Source organism: Phodopus roborovskii, unplaced genomic scaffold (assembly GCF_943737965.1).
Source record: "Phodopus roborovskii unplaced genomic scaffold, PHOROB, whole genome shotgun sequence".
Lineage (NCBI taxonomy): Eukaryota > Metazoa > Chordata > Mammalia > Rodentia > Cricetidae > Phodopus > Phodopus roborovskii.
The window spans coordinates 626880-643377 of record NW_026126563.1 but is presented as its reverse complement, the minus strand read 5'-3'; the positions used below and the strand labels follow the sequence as shown (position 1 = coordinate 643377).

The 16498-nt window shown below is 36.7% G+C and overlaps 1 protein-coding gene across 1 annotated transcript in view; it reads right to left on the bottom strand.

Moving 5' to 3' along the window:
- The window catches only part of Dok6 (docking protein 6), a 333159-nt gene that overhangs the window by 70251 nt on the left and 246410 nt on the right, over positions 1-16498 (bottom strand). Inside the window, exon 6 of the mRNA XM_051202095.1 lies at positions 7134-7272. Within this exon, the coding sequence (XP_051058052.1) occupies positions 7134-7272 (139 nt within the window). The remainder of the gene's footprint in view (positions 1-7133; positions 7273-16498) is intronic.

Here is a 16498-nt window from a genome sequence, read left to right as displayed (position 1 = left end):
TATATATTGAGATCCATATATAGGCAATATAAAAATAGATCCTAGCACCATTTGCAAAAACAGAGCAATCAAAGGAATGACAATAGAGGTGATGATATAAATTTGGCCTAAGCCAAGGTGATCTATAGAAGTACAAATCTAAGGACTATAAAGAGAAGGCATATTTGATCAGTGTGGGTAGGTGGGGAGAGGTAGGAGAGAGACCAACAGAGCTAAGCAGGCTGTGTATATTCATGAGTGTGCCTGTATGTATATTCGAGTGTCTGTGTGTATATTTGAATGATTCAAGCAAAAAAAAAAAAAAAAAAAAAAAAAAAAACCTGATAGTATCTTTCCTTTCCCGTTGATAGGGTGAGATCCTCTGACAAAAACAATTTAGGGGGAGAAAAGGTTGGCTTGTAATACAAAGATACAAACACCATGGTGAGAAACTGAAAGCAGCATGGGTGCATGTGCCAAGCACAATCACAGGAGAGAGCAGTGACTGCTGTTGCTCTTAGCCTTCTTTCTTTATTAATACAGTTCAGGCTCTCAGGCAGTGGATGGTGACAGCCAACAGTGGGTGGGGCTTCTGCTTTCAGTGGTTAATCAAGAAAATTTTCCATAGACTTCTCTATCAGGTGATTTTAGATCTGTCTAGTTATCAATTAACACTAACCATCACGCCAATGTAATGAGTTAAATGCTTCATGGGATATGAGCCAACATGTTTGTTGATATGCCTGAGACAGGAGAGAATGGATAAGAACATATGCTATAAAAAAAAACCACCACCCCCATCCCCCCAAAAAAAATAAATAAAAATCAAAAAACTATTACAGTGGGACCAGGATTTTAGCCCTAGTGTTTGAACTGGTTTTTTGGAGCCCACTCTCTTTGGAGAGTTGCATTGCTCAGCTTAGACATAGCAGAGAGAGAGGGCCTTCTTCCTCCTGCCTTAAAATGATGTGCCAGACTCCAGTGACTTCCCATGGGATGATGGGGGGGGGGAGATAAGGTAGAAAGAGCAGGAGGAGGGGAGGGAATGGGGACTGGGATTGATAATGTAAAATGAGAAGATTGTTTTAAAATTAAAAAAGATTATAAAAAGAGATACCAATAACCCAAACCACAAATATAACATGTGAAATGCATGAGAGTTGTAAAAAAGAAAAAAGTTGTGCTTTGTAATAAAGAAGCATGTACAGGACACTCTCAATTGAGAACACCACATTTTATTTGTTCTTAGAAACAAGCTCATGAAACTTTAAAATTGTATGTGAACAGAGACTCCAGGGACAGTAAGCCCAGCCATGCTTGGCACTGTTTGTAGTCATTAAAACAACCCTTTGAAGTTTGATGGTTTATGGGCAATTGGTTTCACACAGACTTGGCTTAATTTTCAGTAAGGGACACCTCACACTTAATCTTCCATTTTATTCAAGATAAATGGGAAGGAATTAGAAGACTTTTTTTTTTTTTTTTTTTTTTTTTTTGCTGAGTTTGTTTCAAGGTAATTAGCAAAATGTGATTTACATAGTCATTTAGTGGAAGTTGTTCAATGTCATTCATTTGCTCTTCATAGAACATTATTTTAATTTAGCTTAAAACAGTGATTGTTACTACTGTATGTTTTAATTATGTGCTAACAAATTACATTTAGATAATTTGAAAAAATATAAAACAAATCCTAGCATTAGACTAATGGCATCAAAACAAGGAGTTTTTAACAATATTCTATTATTTTTATAATCAAGGAAAATTTGTAGAACATATATGCATTCAAACCAGGCTTGGTGTTGTGTTCTTATAATCCTAGCTACTCAAGAGACAGAGGTGGGGGGTTCTGAGATCAAGGCCAGACCAGGAAAATTAATGAGACCCTGTCTCAAAATAGAAAAAAGAAAGAACAAAAACCTTGAATAATGGTTGGTAGTGTAGGCCTTATGTTCTGTCTCCAACAGCACAGAGATGAAACAATATTTGGATTTACTTAAAGTATCTCACATTTGTAATTAGGGGCTAGATATATTTACATACCTACTCTTTTAACACGAGACTGCTGATGAACACATGCTAAATACTAAAGCTCATGGTTGTCTTACATCACAATTTTGCTCCTTTAAAAATCTGAAATATATATTGCTTTCTGTAAGTAATTTTCAGTATTGATACACACTGAAAGCTGGGATTGATGCATTTACACACAGCTAATTTATCTTTGTTAGCCTCTTTTTGAATTAGCTATCCCCAGGTTTTCAAAGAAACTTCTACTATACTTACTAACTTTCTAAAATAGATGTTATTGCCAGGCTCCACAGAGTCTCTCATAGGAAGAGGTAGATAAAGAATGAGCTTTACTTCACCTTGCTCTGTTAGTCTTACTAGTATATGCCACTTCCACACACCATGCCTACTTTCACATAACACCACAGGACATGAGAGAGGTGATTACTTTCACCAAAAGCATCAGTGATTAGCCTCCCACAATTTCTTACTTTGTCAGACAGGAACTTTTTATGAAGCCTTCCAATCTGTGAGCTTTCTATTTCAACCTTCCAAATGCCAGGATTATAGGTGTACACCAGCATGTCCATTCTCACCTTGACTTTTAAGATTTGTTTGTTTTGAAATAAGGTAGCCTTGCACTTGCAATATTATAGTTGTATGCTGAGTTGTTTTAACATTTGAAATCTATTATTTTCACTTAAGAAAAGTATCTAATAAAGGTTTCTCATAGTTAGCCCTGGCAATAAAATTAAAGGAACTAACATACTTCCAAAATGGAAGTTATCATCTTTTATATTAGGTGTTCCTTTTCTTAAATAGTAACAGCTTTAACTGATTAGAAGTAAGACATGCCAATCATTTCTCTTTATGCACACAAAGTCTCTGAAGAGACATCTGGACTATTCACAACTCATCCCAGTGAAAGAAAAGGAAAGTAACTTTTCTACCAATAACATATTGTAGCCTCAGTGAACAGACAAATTATACACCGGCTTTTGCAATGTCTACTTTATTGGGCATTTTGGAGAAAATGTGTGGTTTTTCATGTTCATGAATCCTATCATGTAAGTTTGTGGAAAAACTAATGGTGTTTTTTAGTGTTTTAAAATGAAACTCTAGTAAATAAAGTAAACATCATATGTTTACATTTATTATTGACCAGAACTTAATTTAGTTATGTTGGTTAATTATAGTCCATTTATATAAAAAAGAACATTTCATGGATATGTTTTTGACATTTCAAAATGGACACTTTGTCACTGTCACTAATAACTGATTCTCTTGTCTTAAGATTATTTTAGTAATGTTGAGTAGTAGAGTCTTGAATTTTGAAAAATCAATTTACATTTACGTTTAAAAAAGATTAATTTTATTTTTATGTGTATGCATGTGTACGTGTGTGTGTGTGTGTGTGTGTGTGTGTGTGTGTGTGTGTGTTTGTGCATGTATGTGTGGGTACCCATGGAAGCCAGAGTACCACATTCCTAGGAGCTAGAGTTATAAGCAGTTGTGGGTGCTATAAATTAAACCTTGGTCCTCTCCAAGAACAGTAAGTGCTCTTAACTGCTGAGCCATCTCTCCAGCACTTGTATTTAGTTTTAATAGATGTCATTTGCCCCATGTATATGAATAAGATTCCTGTAATTTTAAAGCTTCTGCAACTATACCCAGGTAACTATGTTAAAGATATTCTGTGTATCACCACAGTAAGATGCTTCCAAGGTCTTCATATTTTTTTTTTTTTTTGTAGAAAATCTTATCTTTTTCATGCTGACAGAACTTCCTCAGAATGTGTCTAAGAAGAATGTTTTAATGGAATCCTGCAGTGGAAGCCAAACTGCTAAGAATATAACCCATCCAGGAGGCCTTTTAGTTCCTCCAAAAGTTATAAATGAGCACATGCTTGCCATTTATAACAGCTATCACTATATTTCATACACTCTAAAATTTCATCCATTTTAAGACTAACCATTATTACACCAAGCACTGCAAATGATTGGTTCTGCCAGTCAAACTGGGACCTACATTTAAGTGAGAGCTGCTAAAACGAAGAAGGAAAAAGAACAAACCCAAAGCTGTCATCTTAGAATTGGTGCAATATGGTAGTTCTTTCCAGATCATGCAATAGCCTATGAGACTGACATGCTATCTGTGTGCTGATAGAGCACTCCATGCAACTATTCAGATGGAACATCATTTTGTAGATGGGTGGTGATGAATGATTAGTAAGTGCTACAGCAAAGTTTAACAGGAGAAGGGTGAGTTCATTCACTTTCCATCAATATTTCAATTACTTTTCTACAGATCTCATTCCCTTCTCTTCCTATCTAGTCTTTCCTGTGCAGATGAAAATAAGGATTTCAGAAAAGAATTTTAATACTGATTTTTTGTTTTGTTTTCCTAGACAGGGTTTCTCTGTGTAACATCCTAGGTGTCCTGGAATTCACTTTGTACTACAGGCTGGTCTTGAATTCATAGAATTTGCTGCCTTTGCCTCCCAAGTGCTGGGATTAAAGGGCATGCACCACCACTGCCCAGCTAAATATTGATTTATTATTTGTTCTTCTGTGCAAGTGACCAGCTGTCTATAAAACACCATTTCCTCGTCATGCAGCAACCACTTTCTGATTGGATTTCAGTTCCCTTCATGAGGTGGAACCCATATTTGGCACTTTTCTTAGGGATGAGGGGAAAAACCTTTGTTTTTCTGTACAAAACATATTTGTGTTTAAAAACTAAAGAAAATGTTGAAACTACCTAAGCTTTATGCAGAGCTATCTCTGCTCTTGACAGCGAGGCAGGACTGAGGAACTGTGTGAAGGCAACAGTGAAGAAAGCCCTCTTATTTGGTAGAGGGCTTTCTCTCAGAAGGACCCATGGATGGGCTTTTCAGGAGACAATTGTCCAGAAACTCACTTTGACTCTGCTGCCACGACGACATTATTAAGAATTTCATAATCATAATGTCTTAACCATGGTTACTTTAAAGCTTAGAACACTATTTCTAGAAGTCAAGAGACTTGGCACAACATTGGACAGTACAATCTATTTGATCTCACAAACCTGTAGGCAATCAGAAAGGGGACATTTCTTTTCTCTTGTATTCATCTGTACAGCTCACTGAGTACCAAATAAGTGCATAATGATCTTGTGCCAGTTGATAAGTAGCTACTCTGTATTCAAACCACTATGATTATGTTAGTCAATACTAATTATTCCGTGATCTTTCTCAGTGAAGTAAATAAAAATATACATCTTTTAATTGGCTTAAAATTTAGTAGGTAATTTTTTGTGTTGTTACTCAATACTGCTTAATTGAAAATGTACTGTTCTATATACACTACTGATGAAAATTTTCTAGATGTCAGATTATTTTATTAAAACATTTACAATTACTTTTTATTTACTTTGTGTGTGTGTGTGTTTGTGTGTGTGTGTGTGTGTGTGTGTGCGCGAGCGCGCATGAGTGTGCAGATGTATGCACCTGTCATGATGGTGTGTAGATGCTTTCACTATGTGGATCCTAAGGACTGAACTCAGGTTGTCAGACTTTACCGCAAGCATGCTTACCTGTTACCTGCTGACCTATCTAATCAGCCTTTTTAAATGATAAAAATACAGCATGACTTACATGATGGAGGCATATCAATATATCAGCTGATATGGCTCTAGTGAAGAAATGTTAATAATGGCATAACTGGGTGATATGTAGGTGAAGTTTTCCTTTCCCAACCACCTGCTCCCAAATAACTGACACAGAGGCTTAATATTGCTTATAAGTGCTTGGTTAATAGCTCAGGCTTGTTACTCATTAACTCTTACATTTAAATTGACCCCTCTTCCTTATCTAAGCTTTGACACGGTGGTTTGATACTTTTTCTCAGTATGGCATTCTCATCTTGCTTCTCTGCTTTAGCTGGAATTACATATGGCATTCCAACGTGTGGGTGAAATTTTCACATAAGAAAAAAAAATGATCCAAGATATAAAAGAATGGAGTCAAACATAGCTTCTTGGTAGCTGCAGCTTCTCAGGTATGCTGTTTGCTGGTGGTGAGCAGAGACATGGCTGCTTTAAGAGACAGCTTCCTTGCTCAGTGCTAATGTCAAAAGTGGTTAGCTCACTTAAGAGGCCTCACTACCAAACACTTATATGGTGTTTATGAGCAGCAGGTAGCATGCTACTTGGTGGCAGGATGGACCCAGAAACTTCTCAGAGTTGGGGAGGTAAACATGGCTCCCAGGTGGAGGTTAAATGTACCTCCACCATGAGACTAGACTTTCGGGGGACCAAGGGGGAGGAGTCAGCTGCCAACATGCCATGATCTAAGTTACACAGCACCTTTTCTTGCTCATGCAGACAAAAAATTTAACAGATGGGCAGTAAAGACAGATTCAGACAGAAAACTGAATTCTAAACAGGTTTCTCTGTGTTTAAAAATTTACATATGTTTAGGAGAAAAAAAAAGAGTAGAGGAAGTCCTTAAAAAAAGAGATAGAGAGAAGGGGCTAGAAATGGCTCAGAGGTTAAGAGCACTGGCTACTCTTCCAAAGGTCCTGAGTTCAATTCCCAGCTACCAAATAGTGGCTCATAACCATTTGTAGTGGGATCTGGTGCCCTCTTCTGGCCTGTAGGTACACATGTAGGCAGAACACTGCATCATCATCATCATAATAATAATAAATAGATAAATCTTCTTAAAAGAGAAATAGAGTAATAAGAAATATAATAAGCCACATACAGATGGAAAATACAGACAGTCTGGATTGTGTATGTGTTGTCTTCCATTTTTTGACTGCTAATGAGCAAATAATAATTGCCAAGAGACATTTGATTATGAAAGCTGCTGGATTAAACAACATATATATTTTAAAAATATCTTGACTTCAAAATTTAAGTCAAAAGGTATGTTACTTTGGGAAGGAGGCTATGCTTTCATTTCCACAGGAAATGTGAGGCTCTGGATTCAGTGATATATTGAGTAGGGTATTGCAGACCTTAGAGGTTGGCCTTCATAGGTTTGGTAATAGAGGCAGAGTATTGGTGGACACTATGCACTATTCAAATATACTCATATAAATATAGCATTATCAGCCCAGGGACATTCACTCCCAGGCATTAGGTTACACGGGATGAAAACTTACCCGGGCCTTCTGCTCCATTTCTAGCATTAACCTTTCGTGTTGCTCAGCTATGGCCAGTGTTGCAGAGTGCACTTTCTGATAGATCATTTCTCCTTCCCTTGTTTGAAAAGTGAATAGTCCTTCTCCCGTGTCACACATTCTGTGGGGGAAAAAAAAGAGAGAGATAAAAAGATGGGTCTTTGTGGCTTCAAGTCTGTCAACAGTTTCCACATCAGAGATGCCCTTCCTCTCAGGTTCCCTCTTCCGTGCTATTTCATTCTTGAACAAACCATCCAATATATGCATCTCTAAATGGTACATTAGGGAGAACTAAAGGTGAAAATCCAAGTGTGCTTGAGTTTTAAAATCATTTCCAAAAAGTGTGCAAGAACAAATACAAATGGTTTCGATATGCTTGCTGACCATGGGGTTTCCCTGCTGTCAGAAACAGCTCTGCTAGTATTCAGGAATCTGCACTGGCCTGCTTGTGGTGTCCTGACAGGATAAGCCCTCAGCTGCTGCCACTAAGAATACCACCTTATTGGGTACATCATTATGTTCCCTTTTAAAAGGACCCTGCCCACTTCCCATTCTGCCCTCCCCTCTCTTTCTCTGTGTTCCCCCCAACTCTCTCGCCTTTTCTTTCTCCTTCTGTTTCTGCCCTTGTAGGCCAGTCTTCCCCTCCTCTTTCTCTAATTAAAAAAAAACAAACAAACAAAGTTCTGCATGAACCATGTCACATGGTGCCTTTCTCTTGTTTGCTGCTTTTCTTAATTTACAACACCTAACATATGACTTACCTTTTGAGCAAAAACAGGACTTTTAATGCCTAACATAACACCCTATTTGAATTTAAGACTATTTTGTTTTAACATAGACTCTGCCAATAACAGGGGTGTAAATTTAGGCAAGATGCTCACTCAACCTGCCTATCTCTGCTATGTTTACAAAATAGGAATAATAGAATCAGTTCATATGATCTTAAAGGTTAAATAGTTGGTAAATAGTTTACAGTGTTGCCTAGGATACTCAGATTGTTAAATATTCTTAGCTCCTTTCATTATAAAGTTTAGAACTGATAATAATGAAAGTTTAGAGGTCACTGAATAAATACCTCCTCCAGAGAAAGGCTGAGTTGTTTTATTTTTTATGATACAAACAGTTATGCTTATATGTTATAAATTAGGAAGAAGTATAATGCAGTTAGTGCTATTGATGACAACATAATATTGAAATTCTTATTAGATATTATAGCAGAAATCTTAAAATCTATGTTCATTTCCAATTGATAATTACTTCATAAGACAGTCGTCATTGAAAATTATTAGACAATAGATTTACAGATCAGTTTTATTAATAAAGGCTAATTATAACTAAAATCTTATTTTAATTAGTAGTTTAGCCCAGCTTTAACCATAACTGAAGACTATCTATATCCATGTGATATTAATATTATAATATGAAGAACTAGCTGAGTTTCTATGCTGCTCGTTTTAAGTTGATATCACTGAAAGATTTACAGGTTACAACATCAAAATATTCATGAGACAAAAAGTATCAGACAATTTGGATTCTTCCGTATGACTCTCCAAGGGGATTTTAGTAGCAAAGAAATGTCTCAAGAGACTTCCAACAATGCCCAGGCTGTGACTGTCATCCCTCCAGGCCCATTCAAGCAGTACTTAGCTTCTGTGAAAGCGATCTTAATAAAATTCACATGGCGTGAAATGGAAAGTCTTGGGGAAAAAAATCGAGAGTTTTCACAAAGTGAAACAAATGAGCTATCTTTGTTGACGCAGGGTGTTTGGAAAATGCAAAAGCCACAGAAAAACCATTGATAAGTCCTGAGCACATCTTGTTTGAGATGGAGATTTTGTTCACTGTCAAGTGCAGCAAGACACTGCTTATTAGCCTCAGGAAATGAGATAATGAAGGCACAAATTGTTATTTCAGACTCAATCATTGAGATGTGAAATACTGGTTCCTGTCCACTCTCTGAGACTTAATTCTGCCCAGTAGGGGACTCTGAAAGCTTACAGACGGTTTCCCTAATTTTGGAAATAACTACAATTCACTTCCTTTTAGAAAGGAACAAGCATTTGAATGTATTACAAAAAGTAAAGAAACCTTCAGTACAAGGAAATTTTCTTCTGCACCATGATTATATCAGCCAAGGAGGAAGTTTAGATTCTTCACATGATGGGTTCAAGCTTATTGCTCTTGTCAGTTAAGTTGACTTGAACAGTTTAGGAGTCCTTAACATGTTCCTCTGAAGGAGGATAAGAAACAGAAATGTAGAGTTTTCCCTATCTGTTTAAAGTGTCATGGTAGCAAGCCAATAATACAGGACAGTATAGATGCACAGGATAAGACACATGGGATGTGGTTAAATATAGGTTAAATTTATTATGGGAGAAGTCATTTACATAAGGAACCTATGACCCCCAAGTTCCTGTTCCAAGGATCCACACCAGGAGAAACCCCAGTCCTAGCCTTCCCCTCATCATGTCCCTACAAAAGTACCCAAATGGGCGTGGTCAGTGCAAGGGGTGGATATCTCACTATAGGACAGGATAAGGAGGATGCAATAACTTAGATTGCCTTTGACTTGCTTTTCAAAGTAGGGCCCGAGACAGCAATTCCTATACCATTGAAAATTTATTCATGGTCTTGATTTGTAATCTGTATCTTTAAAATATCCCACGTGGCTCATATGAACATTATGAGACCCAACCTGCTTATATGAACATACTCTTTTCCTAAAGCTTTGTCCTGCAAATCCCAGACAGAGGTGCTCATTGCATTCAAACATCCTGGTTCCATGCCACCCAACTTGACATTAAAGACATTTAGTGGGTTTATTTATTTTGTGAAAAGATGAAAACATGGATGATGTGTATTTGACCTAACTCCAAACTAAAGATTTTGTTCATAATTAAAGATGAGGATATTATCCCTCGTCATACTTAAATAGTTATAAACAACAAAACTTTTTCTTAGCTAAATTAAAATTTTTATTTTTTTTAAATTTATGTGTGTGGGCATGTCTGTGTGCAAGTATTATCACATGTTAGCATACAGGCCACATCCTCAGCGTGCACAGAGGAGGGCATCAGCACCCTTGGAGCTGGAATTACAGGTAGTAAAAAGATGCTTGATATGGGTGCTGGGAACTAAAGTTGGGTTCTCTGGGGAAATCAGATACTCTTAATTGCTGAGCTGTCTCTCCAGGCCCCTCTTGATCTAAATTAAGTTGTTGAAGGTCCTCTTCAGCACTGAGGAATAGTCTGGGATCTTATAAAAATAATAAAACGTTAGTAGTGTGGACACACTTGCTCCCAGATTTGTTTTGTTTTATCTGGACAATGCTAAGAAGGAAATTATATCTGTCTAGGAATCTGGAGGTCACAGCATATATTTGGACCTTCTGGTCATTACCTGTCATATACATTTATCATATATTTTAAAGTTGGTCCTGCAAATTAGACACTGGTTTGTGATTGGGAATTCCAAGTAGCAGAGGGAAGAAAATGTTTGGTTAAGAAGTCCCATAATGTACTTAAGTACCATAATGTGGAAGTACTAGAATGTGAACAACAGAGCCCTGATCCAAGAACGGTTTTAAGCTGTCGACTCTTCATCTGTAGAATGGGACCAACAAAATTTGGTTACAAGTTTTAAAGGTCAAATTTATTTATTGGGTCATGAAATAACCTAGCGAAGAGTCTAATGACCAGGGTAAGGATCATTTGGCATATCTGTTTCCAAGCCCTCCTCATTCATTCCATAGTAAAGGCTGTATTCAAGGTAGTTCTTGGATATTACTTGGGATGTTACAATAAGTAGTCTTGGGCCCTGTTGGACTATGCAGGTGAATAACAATGATGTGACCTGGGTGGTAGGCAATTTTGATGCTGAAGGTGTTAAAATCTCAGTAGCTGTCTACATGGGGGCTCTTCAGAGAAGACTTGAATGTTAAGGCTCAAGCTTGAATGTTAAGGCTTAAGTTCAGTGTCTTTGTTTGGCAACACTAAACAGGCGTCACTACTGAGAGAATTGTGTCCTGTTCTAGAAGTCTATGCCCTGTCTCCTCATCTTTTCATTCAGTGGCTTTAATGTGTGTTGCATGGTAATCAACCACATTGAGTAGATCAGCTTTATCTTGTGAGTCTCATAGAAAATCATGATTCTGAGGGTTACCTTGGCCATAATACCATTTGAGACATCTAGTGCCTGCTAGGTTGCCAGAGTAGTGCAACATGATCAGAATCTGAAAATTTCAGACTTTTCCCTGGTTGGATACATTTTAGATTCTATTTCTTGAGGAAATCTCTGAGAACTTCTGTCTTTATCCCTTCTCAGTCCCTTCTTCTATAATGATGCAAAATTACAATCTCTGGTCTCATTGATGTTATGTTCTAATAAATATACAGTATCAAGAGTGTGTGAGACTTTCTGTGTTCATAGAACTTAAATTCCAAATAACACACTTCTATTCTTCGTTTTTATAGCTGGCTTCCAGGACAGAAAAAGCCTTAACATATAGAGCACTAGAGACAGATTTCTTGGAGAATACCATCCATCACCAAACTGTAGCCATTGTTACTCTTTGCTTATCTCTAAGTTAAAAAATACCTCTTTATGAAGTAGAAATTTAGAAATATCGATCTTTCTCCAAGATGACAAGTGAAAGGGCAGGGGATTGGTGAGTGAGGAAGATAGAAGAATGAGCTTGAGTAGTAAGAGTGTGCCTGTGAGTAAGATACAATGATGTGTGTATAAAAACCATCATAATTAGCCATTATTTTGTAAACTAATAAAATTTAGTTTTTTAAAAACTAAATTTATTGTAAAACTTATAAAAAATGACAACTATAGATAAACTTTTAGTTTTTTTTTTTTTTTCAGAGAAGAAGAAAGGAAAAACAGTTGGGTGGTAAAAAGTTATGGAGGATCTGGGAGAAGTTGAAGGATTAAGAAGATGGTAAAATATATTGAATGAAAAATAATAAAAATTGATGAAGCTCTGGGCTCATTTCCCATTGCCACATAAATCACTATGGTAACCCAAGTCTGTAATATTAGCATTTGAGGGTAAGAAACTAGAAGATCAGGAAAAAGTTCATGGTTATTCTTAGCCCCATAGAGGGCTCATGGCCAGCCTAGAACACATGAGACTTTGTCTTAGTCTCACCCACCAGAATATAACTTAAGGTAATTAATTGTAAGTTTCCGGGTAAAATTTTGATTTATTTTCTACAAAGATGTCAGCAGTAAAATAGAACCAAAGCATATTCCATAACACTCTTGTATTTCTCTTTAGGATTTAAAATTTAACATTCAAGTATAGACAGTAATGAAGCCCTTAAAAATCTCAGTTTTTCTTCAGAGCAATTTAAACCAATTAACACTTTTATTCTGTTTATGATTTAATCTTTATTATCACTTCACAATGTTGGTATTTTACTTCTTTACTATGGAAATATCTCTCTAAGTACTCTAGTGAGTCAAATTTAGAAATGATAGTAAGTCTAGAAACAGACTGAATGCATTTGAGTCAACTAACTGACCAAACAGAACCCCAGATAGTGAAGGGAAGCTGGGGTTTTCTATGAATTCTGCTGGATACTTGTCATAAAAAACCAAATCAAAACAAACAAAAAATGAGACAAACAAACCACTATGTGAATCTGTGTCTCCATCTGCAATCATTTAAGTTCACGTTTCTTAAATAAAATTATAATAGTACAACAAAAAAATGTGAGAAGATTGGTATATAAACTCAGAGAAGGGAAGTAATTATGAGTCAAAATGTGATAGATTGATGAATTTATCTGTGTGTATTATATATGTATGTGATGTGTGCACATAAGCCTGTGCATGTGTGAGGAGGCCAGGGGATGGATACTGGGTGTCTTTTCTGTCACTGTATACCTTATTGCTTTTAGTCATGATTTGTCACTGAGCCTGGAACTGTGCTAGTGTCCAATGTATCCCTCCTCTCTTGTGGGCCCATGTAGGGTCACACTTGACTTTTTATGTGAGTGCTGAGATTCTAATTATGGTTTTACTGACTGCAAAGCAAGCAATATTACCCATATATTCATTTCTCTAGCCTTGAAAAAATCTATTTTAAAAAGAAATAAAACTAGAGGTAGTAGAACTAAGAACACTAATAGTTTCTCAGCTATAAAACAGAATGATGCCACCGTAATTTAGAGTGATTTTATTGTGTGTTTTGAACACTGAGATAGTACATACAACTCTTAGGTGTACCTATAGTGCAACTGTTATGAAGTGAATATTATTACTACTACTACTACTAAAGATAGATTTATAAAATATATTGCTAAACGAGAACAGACGATGAAAATATTATGCACAGTGTGCTAATGTTTCTGTAGAATATGAGACAAAATTTCAGTAGCTAGGAAGAATTAAAGGGATTTATTGTACAGCATTGTGCCTGTAGCAATCTTGAAACCTGCTGAGAGTGGAATTTGAGAGATAGTATGCAAAAAGCCCTGGGTACAGACCTCCACGTGTCAAAAACAAAATCACAACAGTTGGTAATTGATAGTACCACAAAAATAAGTATGTGAGATGATACATACTAATTAGCTAGCTTTGGTCATTCCATGGTGTGTATACACTGAAACATCATTCTTGTACTTGATTTAATTAATGTGTCTTGTTAATGCTGTGTTTGTTTGGTACCCCTGGGAGGGCTACTCATTTTTGAAGGGAAATGGAGGAGCAGTGTATGTGGGCAAGAGAGGATATTGGGGGGGGGTATTGTTGATAGGAGTGGAGGGAGAGCAGGCTGTGATCAGGATGCATTCTATGGGAATATATATATGTGTGTGCATGTGTGTGTGTGTATACATATATACATATATGTACATATGTATATGTGTGTGTATAAGTGTGTGTGTGTGTGTGTGTGTGTGTGTGAATTAGCTAGCACTTGTAGATTGCCAGTGACAATAAAGTTTTTTTAAAAAGTGAATAAATCTGCTGGCTGTTGGTGGCACACGCCTTTAATCCCAGCACTCGGGAGGCAGAGGCCAGCCTGGTCTACAGAGCTAGTTCCAGGACAGGCTCTAAACCAATGCAGAGAAACCTTGTCTTGAAACAAAAACAAAACAAAACAAAACAAAAAGAAAATATAAGTGAATAAATGTCAGCTGTGAAGCTCTGATGAAAGAGTGGGAGATCATTTTGCTGGCAATAAAATGTGGGAAGAGGCGGCGGAAAAGATGCCAGCTTTCTGAGTAAGGTTTATGACTCGGGGCCCTTTTTTGGAGAATAAGGGGTTAACTAAAAATGTTCTAGTATTACAGAGACAGGGTCAGATTTGTAATCTGGAAAGCTTTCCCTGTCTATAAAGATTTGAGAGTGAAGTTGTGGAGAATGGGCAAAAGACACAACACGTAATAGTCCAGACTAACATGCCGACCCCATTAGAAGCAAATAAACAGGAAAACATACTAAATGATTTCATGCATCACAGGGAATAACACGAATACAACTCACAAATAAACATTTTATAGGCTTATGGAGTTTAAACTATTTTCTTGAAGCTTAAAGACAGAGACCAACAATAAATAAGAGTCATTTGTGCCAAACGTATTTGTATGTGTGTGCTAGAATTCTCTGCTCTGGTCATTTGCACTTAAGATCAGTGAGTTTGAATTAGTAGGTTAAAATCAATTGTGTGGGTGACATTCATGCTTGGCAAGAAAGCAGGGGAAAAGTGTGAGGTGAGAGACAGGGAGTAACAACTAAACAAGAGGCTAAGAACAGAAAGACAAATGAGAAAGGCCACTGAGTCAAATGGTATTGAAAAAAATCAATGAGATGTAGGGAGAAGGGGATTATTCAAAAACGAGGACCAGCTATATCCTTAGCACCAGAAAGGTCATGGGAGCCAGAGGGAAGGGAATAAAGGTCAAACACAGCAGAAAAGACAAAATCAAATTTAAACCTATGATTTATTCTCAAAATCCCATTCTTTCAGAATATTTTATGCTTCTCTCTCATTGTGCATCCTGTCCACAGTTCTGACTGAGTGTACTGACTGCATTCTCGTGAAAACCTAAGCCAGGCTACTGAGACAATTGAATTTTCTCAGCTGGATAATTTAAGGTGAAGGACACTGGTGTCCCACATTAGATCCTGAGTGAAGAAGGTAAACATAACAAGGGGATGACTTTTTCTCAAGCTTGTAACCTTCTACTTTAAGTCATCTGGCCATCAAATTTTGTTTATGTCTTTGTAGTTTATAAGATACTTTGCTACCAGTTCACTTTACCTCTGTGACTGGACTAAAATATATTTGAATAACTGAATATTGCTAATAAGAGTGAATCACTTCTCTAGCTCAGAATTATAACTTTATTTTTCTGGAGTGAGCGATTTTAGTCTTTAGAAAGGTGGGGGGCAATGACAACTTTGATTTCACCAACCAATAGTGTCATGGAGATGTTGGTGATGTGGTAGGTGAGGAAGAGGAAAGAACACAGGAAATTGCTAAAGACAGATGATGACAGTAACATTCTTTAGTACTGTGGTAAGAAGCAAGAATGGGGAGAACATAAAATAGTGGGTGCTTGCTTTGCTGCCTGACTGCAACTCTGGTCCAGAATACAGGGCTGGAAAGGCAGATTATAACTGGAGTCTAACTAGCACCTTTTCTTCTGTTTTCAACCCTGTGCCAACTGTTGTAAAGAAGAGAATAAAAATGATAAAGGGAAATTGTTTTGAGATTTACTCTTTTACCCTTGAGACTTAATGGGAATTCAGGTGGCATACATTTTTATCTTATTTTTCTTAATGGTCAATGCCCTTGGCTGTGTATTGTAAATACCTATCAGCGATTGAAGCAATCTTGGTGAAAGATATTCCTTCAGCTTTGCTGGCTGTTAAAGCTCCATGAAATGTTCATTTTAATCTTCTCTATGAACAAAAGAGTCAGCTGCTAAGTAATATCTACAGGACTTCATTTTTCTTATGGAATATAAAGATGCTCATAATTATGCAAAGTCTTGCATCTCTCTGCTGTCTAGCCATTTAAATGCTAGAGATGCAAATTTATTTTACATTTATGTAATACACAACTATATTTTTACAAGTCAGGATTGATTCAACAATTCAATTTCCAGATATTATTTATGTCACTATTTTCATCAGATTTCCCAATAAAAAGAAGAGGCAAAAGAGTTATGCAAAAAAGAGAAACTTAGTAAGTCTTTTGTGCTTCTCTTTAATTGATATATGATAAAGTGGTAGTAATGGTTTTGCAAGGAGACTTGACTTGTTTGCTATACTAGGTTATACAAAGCAGTAATATGCCCAGTGATGGAGTTAAAATGATGCCCTTGGGA